Below are 22,806 nucleotides of genomic sequence, written 5' to 3'. Positions count from 1 at the left end.
GATGTTTGAAATCGGAGCTGAAATCAAGGAACTTTTAAACGGAAATATTTTTTAGCTTTTGGGGTTTGAACCCCTTTCTCTTCAGATCAAATAATACAATTTCCTCAATATTCAATGAACAATGATTCCTTCTTTTGTGACATAAAAAAATATTTTTAAGAAAATAAATATTCAAGCTTGAAACAAATATGTTTTCGCTGAGAAAATAAAATAAAAGAACATTTTTTAGAGTACTCTTTTATTTGGCTTCAATTTTCACAACAATAACATCGAAATTCGGCAGAAATAATTTAAGGGTTTTAAACAGTGAGAAAAATTCTATTAAAACTACTACACATAGTTGACTGTTACTGTCAACATATAATCGAACAGTTAAAACAAGAAGACCAGCTTCTTAGGAACAACTACAAATATATAAATACTTTGTCTGAACAGGTAACTACTACATAATACTATCACTATATCACTACAAATCTGGATATAATTTACTCTCATTCTTATCGATACTATCACTATGATTTTTCAAACCATTTCAGCACATCCATTTCAAATATTAAAATTTCAACAACAAGTAGGTATATATAAAAAATAATTCGTTGTTTGACGTAACATTGGAATCATCTCCTCACAATTACAATTATTGTCATTGTACAGATCAAAATGAGAATAGAATTGAAACTTAGATTGTATAGGTACCATGATATTAAAATTGATATGACATCGTTTTGCTTAAAGGTACATTTCCCTGAATCCAAACATTGCTTTGAGCATTCCTTTTCCAGATTATCCTCTCCAAAATAAAAATAAATTTTCACATTGAAAATTGATTATTACTTGATGGGTGGAAACAATAGAAAACAAACTACGTATTAAATAGAAGAATAAAATATCAGTCAAAAATAACTATTTCATCATCATCTAACTCTGAATAAATATTACATTCACTAAAAGGTTAGGTTATTTGTAGTTATTTGGAATACTGTTGTAATAACATCAGACAATCGAGATGGCTCGCGGCCAACTAGACTGCCTTTTTCACAGCTCCAATTCACTCGAAAAATATATACAAATCCTCCATAGAAACATATAAAATTTTAAATATATGCTTTAAACTCGATTATTGTCGGAATTGGTGATTTTTTTTAAATCGCTTAATTGACTCAAGATTTATTGACTTGGGCTGCCTGTCGTCTCAGATCTGACGTTATGCAAAACGTCAGAATGGTGCCGATCAGCAGCATCACAGACATTATGACGTTGGCCCAGGTGTCGTTGAAGTTGTGGAAGATGAAGGAATACAGGCTTGTGAAAGCTGTGCCGAACACTTGGGATGCTGCATTCAGGAGACCAGCTGATGTTCCTTCCGGCTCAGGGTAGGTGAGTTCTGCTGCCAACTCGAATCCAACTGGTAACAGTCCCGTCATGAAGAATCTGGAAAGGATTTCATAAAGAAATTGCCAACCACAGTGTTGGGGAATTCTAGGCAGCCTACAATTCTCCAACATGTATTTAGAGCTTTGAACTCTAATGTTGTATTAAGGAAGAAGAAAAACAAATCTTCTATGCAATAGAGCTGTATTGATACTCTATGGTCTGATTAGCTCTTGGTGCAAATGTAGCATACACCCATTGGATACCTAAGTAACGCTGATTTGAAGTAGTCTTGACCAATCAGAAACCTATTCTACTCATGTGAATGTCCCTCTAGAAGCTATTCGAATTCAGCTTCTTTCTACCGGTCAAGTGTTGTTTCTATACAGGGTGTTCCTACATTGAAGGTACAAAGTATTAAGTAAAGAAATAGCCAACCACGGTGTTGGGAATTCTAGGCAACCTACAATTCTGCAACATGTATTTAGAGCTTCGGAATCTATTGTTCGTGAAGCTGTATAAAGTTTCTAATTTATAGAGAAAAAAACAAATCTTCTATGCAACAGAGTTGTATCGACACTGAATGGTCCCATCAGAAGCTGGTGCAAATTTAGCATACGCATAGCTCATTGGATAACTAACGCTGATTTGAAGTAGTCTTGACCCCAGCAGCTTCTTGAGCTTGAGCTTCTATCGGTGAAGTGTTGTTTCAATACAGGGTGTTCTTTGAATGGGTGTACAAAGTAAAATGAATGCTTCTTCAAACAAAGCGTTTGCGGGTACATGGTAATGAGAACATACAAAAAGAAAAAGAAGTATGAATTCCAAGTGTGTAATATCATACGATATTAATTATCTATCTGGTTAATGTATCAACAAAAATGCCATCAACATAACCAAAACTCAACAAGTTTTTGTTGAGTTTTGCGGTAGTGATGATCCCTAATAAGGGTGAAACCGGTATATCGCTACTCTCCCTTGGTGGCATGCATTCTCCTTGGTTTACTTCCGATTACGATTCCTATGAAATGGCGTGGACATCTTCTGTTTGACAATGGTTATGTTGATGGCATTTTTGTTGATACATTAACCAGATAGATAATTAATATCGTATGATATTAGATACTTGGAAATCCTACTTCTTTTTCTTTTTGTATTTTCTTTATTCATTATCAAGTGCAGGTGTTAGCCAATTTTATATTATTTATGTTAATGAGACTTTTTTTTCCTAAAATGATCCGAGGATTCATTTTCGTTTGTACCTCCAATTTAGCAACATTCATTCTTTAATAATTATGCTGAAAAAGTTTATATATCTTACCCCAATAAACCAGAAACAATGTAGACATGGACCATTCCTTTATCGAGTGCAAACGAAAAGATCACCATGGATACGAGTGACATTGCATAAACAGCTACAGTCGTTTCTCTGTAAACACAAAATGAAGAGAATCAGTCTCTCATATACAGAGTGATTCACCGGGATGGCCTATTAGGACTAATCATAATTTTGAGCTGAAAATTTGCTCATTGGGTTTTGAGACAATGATCTTTCTCCTTAAAATATTTTTAGATCTCTACAACTCCCGGTTATACCGAAAACAGACTACTTCTTTTTCATTTCAAATGGCAAACCTAGTATATTAGTGCATCATTAGATAGTTTCTTTGACGACAATTTCGGCAATAGGCCATACCTTGGGTGAAAACTCAACAGTTCCTGAGTTAATGGGATTCTTATTGAAAAAATGGTTGTCAGTTACTCAACATATAACCAAAAAGTAGCATAAAATAAATTCAATACCAAAGATGGCAACTGCTCCGTAGCATACGCTGAGTAGCGGAAACTCATCGAATGCGTTCAGCAACAAATTCATAGAATATTGACAACTATTCTACAACATAACGCGTGCATAAGATGTCTAAAAACATGGTGAATGCACTCGTCAATTTTTGAATGGAATGACATTCGACCAAATTGAAAATATTAGTTTTAGTTCGTGGCGGCGCCGCAATGTCATACTTGTCATTTCGATCTTTTTCCGTTCATTTTGATTGGATACATTAATTAAAACCCGATACTGACCAATCAAAAGCGATGTGTAACCGAGTATGATCATGCAAAGTCGTGAAACAAAACAGGAAACGTTTACTGGAATTAACTCAAATATTTAAAATAGAGAGAGAGTTTATTGGTATTTCAATTACAAGAATTGCTTCCATAGATCATAACTATAATGAAAGATATACATATATAGGTCCATAAGGGCACAAAACTCACAAATAATAAATAACAAGAATATTAATTTGTTGATAGCGCCACCTACAGTTGACATAACGAAGCTTATCTAATATTCTCAAAACTGGGAAAACAAAAGCTAATCAGTTGATACACCTGAATTTTAGACATCTTACGCGCGCAGTATATCTACATGCAGAATCTCAACTCGAATTTGTGGTCACTGAAATAAATATTGGGTTTTTAAACTTACTTGAATCTGTGGAATTTGTCTAATATAACTCCACATATAACAGATCCCAGCATTCCAGCAAAAACGATCAATACTCCTATTCGTCCTGCATCTGCCTCTGCATCCTGAAATAAAATATCGATTAGTTTTGAGAATTTCGAATTTAAATAAGCTCCAGTGATAATCGCTTTTATAAACAAACACCCCAGTAAATAGGTCATGTTCTAATATCAGAACACGTAGGAAAATATGAAGCTGTAACGTTTGCTATTAATGTGACATTTTTCATCAGAAATAGATTTGGGAAGAGATGAATTTGAAATTGTAAATTCTATTGGAATCGCGGAAAACTATACTACGCAAAAAATACGTAATTATTTTCAGCTCGAAGTCGTTATGCAATATATACATATTTCAGTTTGTTACTCCAAAACTAGAAGGATTTCTAATGATTCTTCTTGGAAAAGTATGAAAAATATGGAACTTCACCTCCAACTATTATCATCATAGCACAAATACAACTGTTCGAATTGTGAAAAATGGGTTAATTACGATGATCCCAAGCGCAGAAAATCATGAGGATATCCCGGCCATGCTTCCACATCGACGGCTAAACCAAAAATTCACGGTTTGAAGGTGCTCAGTATTTGGTGGGACCAGCTCGGCGTAGTGTATTATGAGTTGTTAAAACCGACTGAATCAATCACAGGCGATCGTTATCGGACCCAATTTATGCGTTTGAGCCGAGCATTCGAAGACAAACATACTAAAATGATTTTACAGCATGACAATGCTCAACCCCATGTTGCGAAAGTGGTCAAGACATACTTGGAAATGTTGAGATCAGAAGTCCTACCCCACCCGTCGTTTTCTCCAGACGTTGCTCCTTTTTTTCGATCAATAGCACATGGCTTGGCTGATCAGCAATTCCGATCTTATGGAGAAGTAAAAAATTGGATCGATTCTTGGATGGCTTCGAAAGTTGATCAGTTTTTTCAACGCGAGATTCGTACGTTGCCCGAAAGAGGAAGTAGTGGACAGCGATGGACAATACTTTGAATCATACATGTGTACCTAACCAGTTTTTTACAATAAAGCCTCAAAAAAAGCCGGCAAAAAACGGCGGAAGCAAAGTTGTACGCCTATGTATATATAATAGAAAGAGGGAGAAACAAGATCACCTGTAGGTGTCATAACGCTTTCTCCTCACGTGACGGTTTCCGCGCTAAGTAATTCTGTTCCTTAGTTCCTAGTAATATCTCACCTTATAATACTGTAGAATTATCTGATTGAGCAAAGTTGATATGGCGTAGAATATTCCAACGTTGATTCCATAAGCAAGAAGCAACAGGATATATGGACCATTTACCAACAAACTTTTTAGAGATCCTATGAAATCCACCTGACCATCATTTTGCTGCTGAGCTTGAGCATATGAAGGTGGCGTTGGTGGTTCATTTTTGAAAACTGTAAAAAAATACAGGTAAGCAAATACAGATAATATTGAAAATAGCATTAACAAAAATTCTGTATAAAGCTTAAAATTGAAACAAATTCCTTTCAATTTTCAACCACAATCTTCATGAATTCACTTGGTTCATCTTCAATCATGCCATTTTTCTAAACATGGATGATCTAGCACTCTTTCCTCTTTGTAAGTGAGGCCTTTAAATCACCATATATAAATCAATATGAATATCTTACATAACACAGGCAACAACAGGGATTTAAGAGCTGATTTTAACTATATTTGGGACGCTTAATCTGTACATGAAATCCGTTTTTCTCTATCAGCTCTACCTTTTGATGACCCTTTAGTCCCCTAACTCTGGTAAGTAAGAGCAAAAATCATACTTCCTTCTTTACATATGAAGGTGGGCTTAATGAAGCAATTTGTACAGGCCCTTGATAAGAATGGGTCTTTTTTTGTATATATAGGGGTAAAATGCAACACTTGAGCACACAAAAGCTCAAAGCAAGGATATTGGACGGCCCACAAATAAGACAATTAAGGATCCTGCCTTCATATATTCAATGAATCAAGTTGTACGAGAAGCTTGGATCTCATTTTTTGCAGTCGTAGAAAATTTTCTAGGCAACAAGATGCTTATAAGTTTCAAATCCTTAGGGTGCAATATGAGTATTAAAAGATACTATTTCCACAGCCACTCAGACCGTTTTCCAGAAAATTTAGGAGACATTTAGGTGAAAGATTCAATCAAGATATTAAAGGAATGTAAGACCGCCACCAAGGAAGATGGGACATGAACATGATGGCAGATTAGTGCTGGAGTTTAAAAAGGGACTGTTTAAAAAGCATTCAACAATGTCGCGGAAAACAAGCTTTCGAAGTGTTGAATGACTATTTGATTTCTCCAATGTTTTTTTTTTGTAAGTACGACATAATATTGAACTTTGTATAACTAAAATAAAAATTTCGTATCTAATTTTGTTTACTACACTACAGTACGGATTTGAGTTAAAATCATGTAACTTATATTTCTCTAAAATTGTATATCTTATAAATTTCAGCTCTTAGGTAAAAAATGAATACGTTATTTGAATTCAGGACATCAAATTGATATAGAATCAGCTCAAAAAACCTTTACCTCGATTTAGAACCGAAGCCAGAAATGAAACGAAATAATGATGAGAACTTGAATGGCCAATATCATTTATCATGTATTCAAAACTCCACACTTTCCATTTGCTGAAGCATGAAGTCTCCAAAAAATAGATTCCAAAACAACTAGAACTTCATATTGATTTCTCTGATCAAAAATTCTCAAAAAACTGCTTGTTAAATTCAACACAAACACCTTTATTAATATCAAACGTATAATTCCAAATATATAAGCTGCGAAGAGATCATGTATACCAAGATTCATCTATTTGTATTGGGGCAAATTTGGGCGTTTTGTAGGGCATCTTCAAGTTCAATAGAATGATGTACATCATGACACAAAAGGCCAGTTGGGAGAAAAATAGGAAATATTTCAGGACTTTTGTGTCGAGGAAAGGAGCTTTCTGTTTGTTTTTATTTTTTTTTCCCATGTTGACTTTCAATTTTAATGACAGTGAAGACACTGACAGTGATTGCCAAAACCACGGTATCTTAGTTTTCTATTTGATTTCTATGAGATGAGGCACATAGAACAAACTCTGATTGATTATCAAGAAAACAAAAGCGTATACTTACATAAAATAATAGCAACAAATAATACTGTTGTGAAGATGGCAACTCCAAGAAAGAGAATGAAAAGATCATGCTGTATTTCATCACTGGTTCCTTTCGAATTCACTAGTAGAGGAGGTATGAGAAAGCCACTGGCTATACCAAGCTGAAACATAGTAACATTAGAAATAAGAAGTGCCAAGACAACATTCACTACTAATCTTCAGCAGAAATTGTTAAATATATCACTTCATGTTAGATGAAGAGCAAGCAAAAATTTTTTTTTGTTTGTTTTTTCTTTATTTCTTTTCTCATATCTTTTTGCTATTCCAGAGTAGGAGAGATTAATGTATCATGAATATATTTTCCTCAATTCCAAATATTCCTCTCCCATTTTTGGTATTTTTTACCTTTTGAACTGTTATAGATTCAATTCCAAATGAGCTGAAGACTAATTTGTGACGCCATAACGACTTACAGCTAAGAAAAAGACACTGAACAACCATATGAAGCAGTGTTAGTGTTAAAAGTGCATAGATGAAATTGAAACTTTTCAAACAATTGTGCATATACATTTAGAATGAGGTGCTTCAATGTCATGCAGAAATTACACACCTCTAATTCCACAAGCGTGTCTAAAATGTCTTGTACACACTATTTTATTCAGTATTTGCGCTGAAAAAAACAACTATGAGAATGACTATGCAAAGAATCAAGTGGAATTATAACATTTTGTGCTTTTTGCTAAATCAACTAGTAATTATCATACGTTTACTCAATATTAATAATAATATAGATTGGTACTGCTCTCTTTTCACACGAAGAGAAATGAAAAAAATATATATAATTGGCATTGATAGTTAATAGCCAAGATAATGACAAAGCCTTGTGAATAATAAGACCACAAATTTTTTTCAACGCTAACATTCTAAAATTGAAACTGAATAGCTCAGCATTTGATTGGTAGAATTGAAATTAGATGGTTGAGATTCTATTTTCCACGAATATCAACAGAATAATTTAACAAAAGTCATATTAAAATCGTTTTTCATACATATTATATATTATTCTATTCTCGAAATAACGATTGATAACTTCTAGTACTACAAGGTTTTACATGGGGAGGTTTCATTTTGATATTAAAAAAAGGGTCTATCTTAAAAAAAATCAATGGACGTTCATTTCTATGTAAGAGGAAGGTGTCAAATTACAAATTTGTGATCATCTCTTCTAGAAATAACAAGCAAGGAAACTTTTCTTGCAAAATTGCCTTCGTTTCGTTGCTTGTGTGACACGTAGAGCCGTCTTGTTGAAAATACATCAATTACTAGCATTTCCTGTCATGAAAAATCATTAATCATAGCTAAAGGTATCGCAATCCATTCATCGCAAGAGTTGTACCAGCCTCATTGTCGAATAAGTAAAATCCAATCACACAACCAGCTCAAAAACCGCACCAAATAGTGACACTTTGAAGATGTAGGGGTTTTTGAACAATGCCAACTTGATCCAACAGCTCTAATTTTTCCATCAGTTCCACTATTGTCGTCTGAGAAGGTGCTTCAAGACGACCCAAAAGTTCTTCAGTTTTACGAATATAACTGCAAAATTTCTACCATTTTTATAATTCAATGCGTTGTTGAAGCGTATATCGTTCAATTTTCAGTAACAACTTAGTTTCATTTGTCGAATGTCGAAAGATGACATCTGCTCATAGGCAGCTGTCACTGGCTACATCGGGCTATTCAAAATGAAACCTTTTATTGTAAAATCCTTCAGATCAATCTGAATGAAGGATTATTCATGCAATATTGAGAACATTTTACTTCCTTTTTTACTTAAAAGAGAAACAGTTTGTTTAGGGTGATAGTAGAGAATTCAAGATGTAAATGAAGAATTTTCAAAAAAAAACATTAAGAAGATTGGGATCTGAAGGCCTCAAAGGGCATGCAACTAGACGAATTTTTGGCATCTCTGTCATAGAACAAAATAAGAAACATAATGTATACATTTTCTTCCTCAAATATATTGTTGAAATTAACTATTGTTCCAGATTGTCAACTGAAAATTTAATCACCCTGTAAAATATTAGATATAATGTTACGCGAATCATTAGCACAACCGTCAAAACACGTTTGACCTTCAAGTTTTTTTTCAAATCCACTTGGTCAGTGATTCAAATAAAGTCAAGCAGTATAACGTCTTTCATATTTTGATGACATCATAAATATACCTGTTAGTAACTATTAAGTTCCCAAAGGAGAACTTCAAGCATATACCTCTATAGTGCCTAATCTTTATCGTTGTTCGTTACATGTCAAATTACATCTGAAAAAATTGATTGCCCAGAAATAATCCTAATAATAACATTTATAGCTCAGAGCAAAATATGTATTAATTTCAACGTCAAAGTCTAGTTGCTATTAAATTTGAAAAAAAAATTCAAAACATGTAATCATACATCATAAGTTCTTTACGAATAGAAAGATGAGACAATTTGCAAAATTATTAAATAATGAGACGTTGTGATTAAAAGTTTGATTTCCTTTATGAATTATTCGCGTTTTGGATGTCTGATCTCATGTAAAATCAGATAACTCGTTAAAATTAAAGGTGAAATCATTTCGAGAGAGACAATATGAGGAAAATTTAAATAGGTCGAAATGAAGAGGAAAACTTTTGAAAGAAGGATATCCGAACAGTATAAACAGACCCCTCATTTCATTCATACAAACAAATTGTCGCATTGTAACAATTGCATAATGATGCCACTTCACAAGTCATTTCTATGCAGAGAAGCGTTGCTATGATCAAACATTATTACCATCATTACGGGCCACCGTAGCGACAAAATCATTTCATTCAATTTCAAATTAGGTATATTACACAGTAGCTTCTTCTTTACTAGGAATAAATCACTTCGCTATCTATGTATTTCTAGGAACTGCAAAAAGTATTATTTTTATTGTCATACATTCAACTGATGCTGTCATTAGGCAAACAAAAAAGTTCCCTATTTATAATACATAGGCGTACAACTTTGCTTCCACCGTTTTTTTCCGAAATTCGAGGCTTTATTGTAAAAAATCGATCCAATTTTTCACTTCTTCATAAGACCGGAAGTACTGATCTACCAGGCCGTGTGCCATTGATCGAAACAAATGCTCCGAGGGAGCAACGTCTGGAGAATGCGATGCAGAAATCCCTTCCGTCTTTGCTTTGCAAGCAACTGTTCACAAGCTAACAAACACCGTTCAAAATCTCTTGGCTTCAACTCGTACGGCATCCAATTTTCTTGTTTCTGAATCCTTCCCATGACTTTAAGGCGTTTTGAAATGGCTTTTTGCGTCACTCCCAATGATTCTGCCACTTCTTGTTGTGCTTGATACGAGTCTTGATCAAGTAATGCCTCCAATTCTGCATCTTCGAGAACCTTCTCTCTTCCACCACCATGCGAGTCTTCGACCTCATAATCACCATTCTTGAAGCGTTGAAACCACTCTCGTTACGTTCTTTCACTAAAAGCGGCCTCACCATAGGTATTTGAGTACATTCGATGAGCTTCAGCCGCAAATTTCTTCATATTGAAGCAGAAAATTAAAACCAGCAAATGACGAGAATTGATCTCGTAAGTTGACATGTTAAATCAAGAATAACTATATGATGCAGACAAAAATCGACTAATAGTTCGAAGGCGTTACGTTTACAAATACCTGAGAGCTTATTGTATGACATCTACGATCTATTTATTTCGACTACCACTTACTACTACAGTCATCTATTGCAAAACGGTGGAAGCAAAGTTGTACAACTAATATTATTTCAAATCACACCAAAATCTCAACTACGTCAGTTTTATGGTTACGGAAATATTGGGTAACTTTTTTCGATATTCTTCTTGAATATTTTTTTGTTCTGGTTAAACGATCAATATGAAATATGTCACGAGGTTTTTCATTTTCATTCTAATCCGAAGTACAAATTCTCATCTCAATCCAATCTATAGTTTTGAAATTTAAAAGAAAACAAAATTTGAACGGTCATATTTACAGAACCCATATTAGAATTTTGCCTATTCACGAACTCAACTGCAGCATTCAAGATCAAAATCTACAACAAATTTCAAGTTTCTACGTCCTTTCATTCGAAAATAATCGTGATTACGAACGGACGGACAGAATCGAATTTGAGGATGGATTCGTCATCAATTAGTTGCACCTTATCATTTGAGGCCATTCCAGTCTCAAAATCCGAAAATCACAGACATTGCGCAAAAATTGTTGACAGAAATATTATAGTGTTTAGTAGTTTCGGAGATGATTCCTTGATTCAAACTGAAGAATGTATCTCAGTGACAATTCCCTACAAATCAACTGTGTATCAAAAGTGTTATAAAGGTGATATTATTCTTAAAGTCCACGTATTCAACATATATTTTTTTTTAACTGTGACGACTCACCTGATTACCAAAAACTCCTATGCTGCATGCTGAGGAAACCTGCGATGGTCCAAACCAAACTGCAGCTAATCTGGCTGGTACAGATAATACAAAGACCTGTGATAAGGCCACAATGCTCTGCCCGAGAAAACCTATGTAGAAACGGTCTGGAGCAATTGATAGTACTTTAATCCATGATCCAATACATGTTCCTGATATTCCCAATATGATTGCTATTCGTAGTCCCTAAAAAACAGAATGGATGAGTCTCATTGGCAAAAGTTCTATTATTTTATTGGTACGGCCATTAGAGTAATTAACATAGATAGAGGAAGTATACGCAATCATTATGAATGTGTATTATATAGAATGAAATATATTTATTTGAGTGATAATTGTCGAATTAATAATAAGCAGAAATTTTTTTATTTTCTGTATCTACCTGCTGAAATCCAAGGTTTGGCAACTTTTGCTCTCCTAGTGTCATCGCTTGTTTCACTACGTTTGGCGCGCTTGAAGTTTGTTTTCTGAATTTCTGATATATGTTGGTATTTATTTCGATTAATTTTGAGTTAATATGAAACTTTGATTCACTATGGGACAGTGAAGAAGTGCGCTCTTTGTGGAGAAACTCGCGAATTCAGTGAAATATCGTATGACTAATATGTTTTCATTTCCGCGCGCTTTATGTCAAATTTGATAGTTAATGTCCACATTTGCTTACTGAAAATGACATATGCTCCCTCTATCTATGTGTATTACTCTGAGGGTACAGCTGACTTGTACGTTGTACGTAGTCAAATTAATTAAAGATCGATTCTATGATTACTAAATCCCTGAAATATTCTGAAGTGGATCCCTCTTCTTAGTGGAACTTAAGGCTAATATGGTAGAATGGAGCTCTGGATTATGCATAACAGCAATAAATAAGGATAAACCACCCTATAACTGAGTTTGGCACATATAATTCAGGCTCAATCTCATCTAACCTTACACAACATTCGAACTGCGGTAAAGTTGCTGAATTCATACTGAACCATCCACTTAGATATTCAGAAACAATATATGTAAACATTTCGCTCGTAAATGATCTTGGTGTTTGAACTTGACACTGTTTTCCTTCCGGAATTCAATTTAATGAAAATCTTAAGCTGAATTTGAATTATTGTGACCATTGCAAGGCAATCACGATACGATAGAATCGAGGAGATATAAGAAGGTCGGTCACATATAGAATCTCCAACTAACAAATTAAAATTTCAATTCCATGTAAATATTATCCAAAATTTCAACGCCTTCTTGGTGTTGCTTCTTATTTTTCACAGGGTTGATAGTTAGAAAACAAAGGACATCAGCTGCAGTAATCCTATTATTGCATAATAATGGAAGAAATAATCAATAGATGCGGTTACTAAATCGCTCCTTTGCTACAGAAAGAATTCAAAACGTCTTGAAAATCAGGACTGTCGATTAGATTGGACGGTATTCCTTCAGTCCCGTATATTTGTCATCTTGGGTTGAGTTATGCGGTACTGATGATCCTTAATAAGGGTGAAACCGGTATATCGCTACTCTTCCTTGATGACATGCATTCTCCTTGGTTTACTTTCGATTATGATTCCTATGAAATGGCGTGGAAATCTTCTGTTTGACAATGGTTATGTTGATGGCATTTTTGTTGATACATTAACCAGATAGATAATTAATATCGTATGATATTATTATACACCTGAAAATAATAATTCTTTTTCTTCGCGTATTTTGCTAACTTTTGATCCAGACTGAAGATATCGATATCGATATAGTTCAAGGAAAACTGACGATCTGCCGATAGACAGTTCTCAACTTCTTAAGTAAGTTCATTTTTACGCCTCAGAAGACAGGTGATGCAAAAAATTAGCTGGTTGCACTTTAATCGAGTTATACAATTTGAAGGATCCATATAAAATTCGGCTCATTTTTGCTTATATCAATGAACACATGACAAGGAGGAGGCGAAAAGAAAATGATATCAGCTGCATATTCTTCACGTAAATATTCCATCGAAATATTTTGCATTCTAAATCAAGGTGATCCTCATTGAGGTGCAAAAAAATAGGTATTCCCAGAATACCTAATCGTAACTACTGAACCTAACTAAATTAACGCTAAGATTGACATAGAGGTATGAAGGTTACTCTGAAAATTGGCATTCAATCTGAATAAAATGCAAATTATGGAAATTAACAGTTTGATGGTGTACGAAAAATGCGAATGGTATTTAGTGAATTTCAAAACTTAAATTGGCTCACTTTCATTCTATGCTTCATTTCCAAAATGTCAAAATTACCGTTCCTGAGAATTATTTTTCTGAATGAAGAAAAAATATGAACAATGACTTCACAAACCCACACAGTCAAATGACAGTGCTTCACGGTTGGTATTGTAAGTGATACCGTTCTGCTGAAGACACTTGTGGCCAAATAGAATAATGATCCACCTTGAACACACAAAAACCTAGTTTATCATATCCCAATATTATTCGTTACAAGTCTCAATAGGCTATTTGGCAGATTTCTAAGTAATCATTTATTTACTTTTTTTTTAATAATTAAAGTGGGTATTTTCAATTAACATTAATATTTATCAACAAACTATCCATGAAAATTCTGAAATTCAAAGATGTTGCCAAGCATAAAATGTCATGCAACACAAATATTACTTAGTAATATTTCATTGTGAAGATTAATTTGATTCATAACATGCTTACTATATATTTTATTTGTGGTTAGAATTCAATGTTGTTTAAAATGCCTCAAATTTTCATTGACCTCTCTACCCAAAAATCTAACTCTATCTACAAATTCGGAAGTAACCAGTATATTTTATTGTAGAAAATCTAGAAATGTGAAGCACTAAACGTAAAAGGAGTGCAAATTGACCTTGCCATGAATTGTCAATGCCAATGAGTACGATAACATTTTTTTACGATATAGCTTAGTTAGTCTAAATATTCCAGATCAAAAAAAAATGTATGTACATACCAACTTATCTAGGAGGTAACTTCCAGGAAAGATAAATGGAATGTACAAAACCATATAAATAATAGATGTCCAATCAACCCATATAGTCGAAACGTTATAATATTCTGTTATCACGTTGGCTATAATAGAATACTGAATCCACTGCATTGAATTCGCTGCTGAGAAGAGAACGAATAATGTCAGGATAAACCATCTTATCTTGTAATCTTTCAGAGGTTCTATGGCCGGCAAGTTGCTCACTTTTACCTCCGTAGGATCCATATCTGCTTCGGCCAGAATCTGAAAAGCATAACACGAAAATGAAGATATATAGACCAACATGAAAATATATTCCTGCAAAGGTGTTCAGCATTTTATGAATCACTAAACCAGTCATTAGCTTGGGGTGCCACAAGGATCCATTTAAGGTCCAACCATATTCTTAGTTAAACCGAATTTATTCGGATTTTTTTCACTTTATTGATTCAAAAAGAATAACTCCTTTCGAAAAATGAATGCAGTCGATTATTTTAACAAAAATTAAACTCTGAACTATCTTCATTTTGACACAGATTGATCATATTACCTTAAATCCGGAGCAGGATATTTATTCAACACGCATAGAAATCACGGAAAACAATGCAATGAACATCAGATAAAAAAATTGATTTCCTTAGGAAAATTATCTTTTTATCTCAAATAAGTAGTTCATTCAGCTTATCCTCTTAATTGAAAAAGATGCAATTATATCAATATGTCGATGAAATGGGTTAAACAATTATAACAACAAATAAGATTCTCTGAATGCGATAAAGAAGTAGATATAATCAGAAATTAATAGGTAAGTATCTAGGGATTCACTAAGCCAAGTAGCTTGACGTTTTACCTACTAATTGACTTGAAAATCAAGCTCGTGAAAAATCACCTACTTGAGCTTGACTTGACTTGATTTTAGAAATATATTGCTTGACTTGATATCAAGCTACTTGATATTATCTGAACTGGATATGCACGCGTCGCTCGGCATATATTTCTGCAATCTCGTACGCGCTTAGACTAAATAAAAGGAGATTCTTCGAGCGCCGAGAGACTGAAACATTCGCCGCAATGGCCAAGGATTTTCTATCAACGCCAGCATCTTCAGCTCATTTTGGAAGACAATTTTCCAGAGCTACTGTTACAGTTACAAAAGCTCGCTATAGGTTAGACGACAAATCTATAAGATGCATCATGTGTTTTAGATCCTGAATAGAAAATTGTGAAATCAAGCAAAGCCTGGAGGTTTCTCAATATTGAGAAAATTTATTTTTTATTATTTTCTATTTTGTTATGATTTATAGTGAATCAATTTATTTTTCTATTTCAAAGAAATTGATATTTTCGGTTCTTTTCTACAATAAGTTTAATAAATAAAATTGTTTTTTGCGAGGTTCCTTCTCATTTCATTATTTTTTTATTGGTGTGACACTACTCAATAAAACTGCTAAAAATCAAGTAGCTTGATATGATTCAAGTACTTGATAAATAATTACTTGACTTGACGTGAGCCAAGTCATGAATCCCTATAGGTATAATTTAAATTGAAAAGCAGACATATTCTAGTTGTTTTCTTTCAGTTGTGGTAAAAAAAGAATGTACACCAAAATATTTGGGTTTATGTTTTCTTCTTGATGAGGTATAATGAACTCTTAAAAATTTGAACGATCTCATCTTGAAACATCCATTGAACTGCAATGAATTCGTGATTAATTGACGATGCCATCAATATTTAGTGCCTGGGTGAGATATGCTCATTTATTTGATTGACTTCAATCTCATTGCCAGGAATAATCATGATTGTTTCTCAACCTCACAATATTTTTCATCATCGGTGAAATTTTGTTCTGAAATATACGTCTAAATCGCAATATTTAGTTCTATTCGTTGTTGGTGGTTTTATCCAGTATCATTTGATGAATATCATGTGACAAATAATAAAGATCTTGCCATAGTTGATCAAATTAGGAAAAAGAAGAAAAGGTTCTCGGTGATCAATTTTTTCTCATATGTTTCTTTGGAATATGACTTCAACACAAAAGTTAATTATTTTGTTCAATCTTTGTCCTCAAACTTCTAAATGAAAAATGAATCAAAACGAATTATTGTTGTCTTACAATGAATGTTTTTACGCACGTGTAATACAATCAGCAGGTATAACAAGAAATTCAATGATTTTTCCTTCATAATATTCCATTTTCAATTATCATGTTCAGATGAAATATCTCGAACAATAATGAGGAATGTTTTCCACTAAATACTAGGAATTATTAACTGGAGGTCGATACTCATTGATTATATTGATCATTAACACCTTCTCGAATTTTAAATGAAAAAACACAATACTAATCAATAACATTAATACAATAGTGATTTATCATAACAAAATTTAGCAATAGCAATGGAACGAGTATCTTCAATTTCTTGTTGTATAACTAATTTTTAGATTATCATTTCGATGAACCCTTAGTGTTCTCAAATTCATAAATATTTGATATTTCAGCTTTTTTCAACAAAAACTATCCTGATAAGAATAAAAAGATAGTAAGAGATTCAATTGATTGATTCTGTAGATCTGCAAACTATGTGAAAAGTTTTCGATTGAGAGGTTTCATTTCGAAAAGCTCGCTATCGGGGCAGCTGTCATCTTTTGAATGTGACAAGTGAAACTATAACTAACCATTACTAAAAATGTAACGACATACGCTTCAACAACGCATTGAAATTGTCACAATTCTCTATAGAATGTAATGAATAAAATGAAATCTCTAACTGGAAAATTCTTTTTGATCTAGCAGCAAAGTATATTTATGTGCTTGCGAATCCTCCTGGTAAGAATAAATAATGATATCAGCTCACTTGATCTACCTATACTCTGTGGAACTGCAGATTATTTAGATCTACCAGTAAGGTAGGTCCATGTACTTGCGAATTGTTACTATTGATTTCTGAAGCTATTTTCACCAGTTTTTTAAGGATGCTTTATATAAGGGTCCAGGTAGGTAAGAATTGATAAAACGTCAGATAAAATAAAGTAATGTACCTGTTACCAGACCAATTAACACAAAATAAGCCATTTTTATTGTCGAGATAATTTTTCGTGAAAACACCTAATCCCAACGTGTATTTATTTACCCATCATATTAACCATTCGTGATGATATGATTCATGTCGAGCTTACATGAAAAAAAATATGTTATTTCCGAAAATTCCTGCTTATGGTATAAGCTAAATCTTAACAAAACATTTCAAAACCAAAACCAACAGCATTAAAGATAAACAATTGTCCAGACAGTATTAAATATCAAAGGTATGTACTATTTATCATTTATCTAAGGATTTATTCAAGTCTAGAACTCCCTAATATTTTAATGCAGCTTCCATGCGCGCTTATTTGACTCGTGCACTGAAACGAATAGTTCATGTGTACTCAAACAAATAGTTCGAATCCTAAATTGGATAATTTGGCATATTTTATATTAGGTATACTTACTTGTATTCACATCAATTTATATATTATTTTCATTGGCACTTATGATTCAGATTGATATATATAGGCTAATCAACTGGGTCATATTCTTGACGGTATTCCTAGCCTGAATGGTCTAAATTACAAACAAGTATTCATTTTTCATATCTAAAATGGATGAGCAATAAAAAAATTATTTCCTCCACTGAATTTTTATGGGCGTAATTTTATTATAGCATTGAGGTATTTATTAACTCGATTAAATGAGTGTTATTTAGACTAAAAATACGAAAAACAGGTGCGAGCATCCCTAGAGTTTGATATAGCTATGAATTTTACAGAAAATTATATTATTTTGCACTAGCAGACCCAGGTTTCAGATTTGTCAGTCTATAATGAATAAACAGATGATTATAAAACCATGTTGGATGGACAGCCGCTCAAGTAGGTATTTGGGGCCCAAAATTGGCACCAAATGCTCACTATCCTTAGGCCTCTGACAAAGTTCCTTTAGGGAATAGATAGTTGCAATCGAAAGATGTAAGAAACTCAGAAATGTGATATAGCAAATTTGAATATTTGGAATCCGATATTTTTCCTAATTGTCGAATTTATAATAAGCAGAATATTTATTATTTTCTGTATCTACCTGCTGAAATCCAAGGTTTGGCAACCTCTCCTAGTGTCATCGGTTGTTCCACGTCGTTTGGCGTGCTTGAAGTTTGTTTTCTGAATTTCTGATATATTTAGGGATTTATTTCAATATATTTTGAGTTAATATGAAACGTGGGACATGAGAAATGCGTTCTTTGTGGAGAGACTCGCGAATTGAGTGAAATATCTTATCACTGATATTTTTCATTTCCGCGCGGTTCATGTCAAATTTGAAATTTCATGTTGGGGACAAAATTTCCCTCCTGAAAATGACATACGCTCCCTCTATCTATGTTTATTACTCTGAGGACAGGCTGCATTCAAAGCATAGAGCACACATATCGTTGATTCTAAGGTGGTATTAGATTGCCGAAGGAAACGCAATGAAATAAGCAAGAATAACTAGGACTGTTTAGACTGGATTCCTGGTCACTCGGGAATCAAAGGGAATGAAAAGGCCAACACTTTCCAGAAAAGGAGCACAAACTCCTTTCATTGTTCCATTCTGTGATCTAATTAAATGTTCCTACAAGAAATAATTTCAGGAGAAGGAAAAACCCAAAGAGAAACACTCTGGCGGAATCTTGAAGTATCATCTCCCAGTAGGGAGATGTAAGAAGTATCTGGATCTTAGCAAGAATATGCTACACCTCCTCAATGGATAGCTTACATTGCCGCCCCAGGGAGCACCTCATCAGAAAACGACGAGTGCAGATTCTGCAGGGAAGAGAAAGAAAAAAGAAACTCTGGATCACCTGTTCTGTTGGCGGAATCACTAGACAACGCAAAAAATGCTGTGGACATGAGAAGTGAGGAAATAATTTCATTAAAGCAATCTCAGAAACTGCAGTTCATTCGAACTGGAGGGCGAGCTGTAGACTATATGGCGAGAACAGCTCTGATGAGGCACAATAAATCTGAATCTAATCCCCAATACAATGCAAGATCCGGATTGATTTTCATTCATTATAAGTTTAACCTTATCGAGTAAAATCATTTTGTCTACGAACTTTATTGTAACTTTTTCCGAGTTGTGAGTGATAAACTCAATTGTTCGGTACAAATTACCATTTGATAATAAAATTTTTACAGTCGGAAACAATCACATCGCTAATGCAAGGAATTTGGATTAAAAGATTAACCCATTGACGGCAGCATATCTAGAATGATTATATACTACTTTGAAATAATCTTAATTATAATGAATATTGCGTCCGATGAAATATTCAATTAAAAACAAACAAAAAAGAATTGAATTTTTTACCTCGCTTTTCACCTATATCAATGCAATGTTATTTTTTTCGTTTTTTTTAGATATATTTCAGCATCGACTACCAGAGTCATTACCCGTTTTTTCCGAATGATTCAATTTTCATCTCCAGATTTTATTGAATATCCTCTTAGCACTTAGCTACCTTAACATTTGACAAAAATTCATAACAAATTACCAAAACATTGTAGTTTTTTTCAATTAGGTATTCCTACTAACATAATTTGATCATATCATATTGACCAGTTTTAAATTTATATGTATTTTTCATGGTCAAGGTGGTCTAAGTTTTTCATGTATGTGAATAATGTATCAAAAATCAAAATCTCGCATTTTTATCATTTTTGTATTTTATCTGAAATTCCAAAGATAACCTCTCGAAGTTCATTTGATAAATTCAATTTTACTAATCAATTGAACTTGGTCACTACGAAATTTTGGTAATTATTATGTCACACCACAAACAGATCAACTACCTGATAATATGATCAAGAAACAAACATGTTATCACTTCTACATGTTGATTATATGTCGAAAAATTTTAGACTCATATTAGCTAAAACTCATAAAATATAATATAAACTATTTTATTGAGCTGGTTCATCAAATACATTATCAAAGTTTAGGTGATATCTATGCATTTACTCAATCCTCAAATGTAGGATTTCAGGCTGTATCGAATTTAATTATAAGCTTCTTTCTTTTGAAAGGACACGTTTTTCAATTAAGTATAAGTTGCTAGGTAATATTGAAAATTCAATTCACTTCAACCATATTCACCGAATATTCAAAATCATATAGTCGTAATTTTCGAAATTGTTATTACTCTATTACATGGACATGGTTTAGAATTGAAATAACCAGTAGTTTCAGTTGTTTTCCAAATTATTCATGCAAATAAAATTTAGTACCTATTCACCTGTGTTTTTTCACTATTTCAGTTAATTATTACACAAAATTAATTATCAAATTTTCTCAACGCAATTCGATTGATTCACAATAAAATATCGTTCAGCAAAAAACCCTTTTATATTTGTTAACTTGAAAAGAAGAATTGTAAAAATAATTCATCTATTCAATATGCTTTTATTATAAGAAACGTCTACTTAATTTACAGGACAACTTTCATTATATTTCAAGACTTTCGCGCTAAAAGCATCACTTAATAAAGTTTCAATTGGAAAAACTGAATATACATACAATTCATACGTATACATATTGAATTTATTTTTAAGTTGACAGATGAGTCTATAATTTCATACAAAACTTCTGCATTCATAATTTTCAAGATAATGAAGGAATTTTCCTTAACAATATAAATACGTAAACAAAAAACCTTGGTCTTATTCCGTAACGTTAACTATTCATGATTTTAATATTTTATGACAGAACCTTATAAAGGTCAATAACATGAATACATTCAATTTGAGAGTATGAAAATCTCCGAAATAAACAAACCGAAACACAATGAACTTGAAAAAATAAATGTTTGTTCGAATCTCATCTGTAAAATAACCTGTACTTATTTACCTTAACATCACATTACATTAACATCTCAATACCGCGAAAATTTTTGAGCGCTTGTTCATTAATGCGCGAATTCCACCCTTGAAGACCATATGTTATCTCCAATGGTGCACTTTTCACATGAATGGAACAAGTAGTACCTATTCAAAAATTCACATCAGTCCTGTCTTCATTTTTTGGAATGTTCTGTTTGAATTTCCTATTGTTCTAAGTGCGCTATTATAAACACAAATTTCTGCAGTGACCTTGAAATAGCTACTCGTTAGGATATATGTTGATACTGAAATATTAGGTTTTTGTTCTTCGATTCTCTGAATTTTTTATAGTTCTTATAATGATATATCCACATAACATGTTGCTTGAAGCTTAAAATGAAAATTCTTTACATACACGCACAATCTCAACATGATCAGATGTGTTATTACGTTAATATTTAGTATTTCCTTTGCCTTATTCTTCCTAAATTTTCTCTGGTTTTGGTTACGCCATTAACTGTATACATTTTATTAAGAATGTAATATAGATTGATACAAACCATATGAAGATCTCAGAAATTCACGTACAAAACAAAAACATTGGAATAATGTGATTGATTCGGAGAACGATCACATTTCACGATTCAGAAGAAAGTAAATCGAATATTTAAAAAAAATTCTACTCTATTGGATTATAATAGGTATATTGTTAAATATTGAAATTTTTTGAACTATTTAAAATTAATTTCCATCAATTACAGAATCGAAACCTTATAATGATAAATGAACTGTGTGAGACGAACAATTTGAAAAAAAATGTTATATAATATATTGTTATATAACAAGAGTTAAGTGGTAGAGCACCTTCGGGTGAACTTCCCCTTGAGATTTCTTGTGGAATAAAGACCTTATTATTATTATTATTATTATTATAATCGATTGTTTCTTTACTTGTTGAATATATATCATTTTGATTTTTGTGTGACGAAAATTTAACTCCACTTTTGTTGTTTATAACTCAAGTAACTCAAATTCGATTTATAAAATTGTATTTTATATAATATTGATGCAGAAAACAAACATCAACAAAAAAATATAGACTCACATTCCAGGTCTTCGATCAACGGAAAATTCTCTGATTCAGAACCTTAAGTTTTAGCTAACCGTGTGCTTAACTACTACTCTACAACGTAGCTTTGTTGAAATTAAAGTCAATGGTTCAAAATTTCAACGGAAAATACAATGGAACTACGTCAATGATTGGCATAAAAAAAACTACTGAAAACGGTTTTCCTAGTTGATTGACGTGTTGATCTATATTACGGTTAAGCGCTGAAATTTTCGACACAGTATCATAAGGCACAAAACTCAACTTGTTTGGAATTACACAGGGTGTACCAAAAAAGTGTAAATGACCAA

General features: G+C 32.9%; 1 protein-coding gene across 1 annotated transcript in view; it reads right to left on the bottom strand.

Moving 5' to 3' along the window:
• Positions 1 to 530: 530 nt before the first annotated feature.
• The window catches only part of LOC123678083 (uncharacterized MFS-type transporter C09D4.1), a 28,502-nt gene continuing 6,226 nt past the window's right edge, over positions 531 to 22,806 (bottom strand). The window contains exons 2-8 of the mRNA XM_045614882.1: positions 14,478 to 14,756; positions 11,476 to 11,700; positions 7,041 to 7,182; positions 5,106 to 5,308; positions 3,863 to 3,966; positions 2,693 to 2,800; positions 531 to 1,431 (exon numbers count right to left, since the gene is read on the bottom strand). Of these exons, the coding sequence (XP_045470838.1) occupies positions 1,161 to 1,431; positions 2,693 to 2,800; positions 3,863 to 3,966; positions 5,106 to 5,308; positions 7,041 to 7,182; positions 11,476 to 11,700; positions 14,478 to 14,756 (1,332 nt within the window). The 3' untranslated portion in view covers positions 531 to 1,160. The remainder of the gene's footprint in view (positions 1,432 to 2,692; positions 2,801 to 3,862; positions 3,967 to 5,105; positions 5,309 to 7,040; positions 7,183 to 11,475; positions 11,701 to 14,477; positions 14,757 to 22,806) is intronic.

The sequence above is a fragment of the Harmonia axyridis genome, chromosome 4, assembly GCF_914767665.1.
Source record: "Harmonia axyridis chromosome 4, icHarAxyr1.1, whole genome shotgun sequence".
Taxonomy (NCBI): Eukaryota; Metazoa; Arthropoda; class Insecta; order Coleoptera; family Coccinellidae; genus Harmonia; species Harmonia axyridis.
The sequence above is the reverse complement of the archived record's forward strand: the minus strand, read 5'-3'. Positions and strand labels throughout refer to the sequence as shown.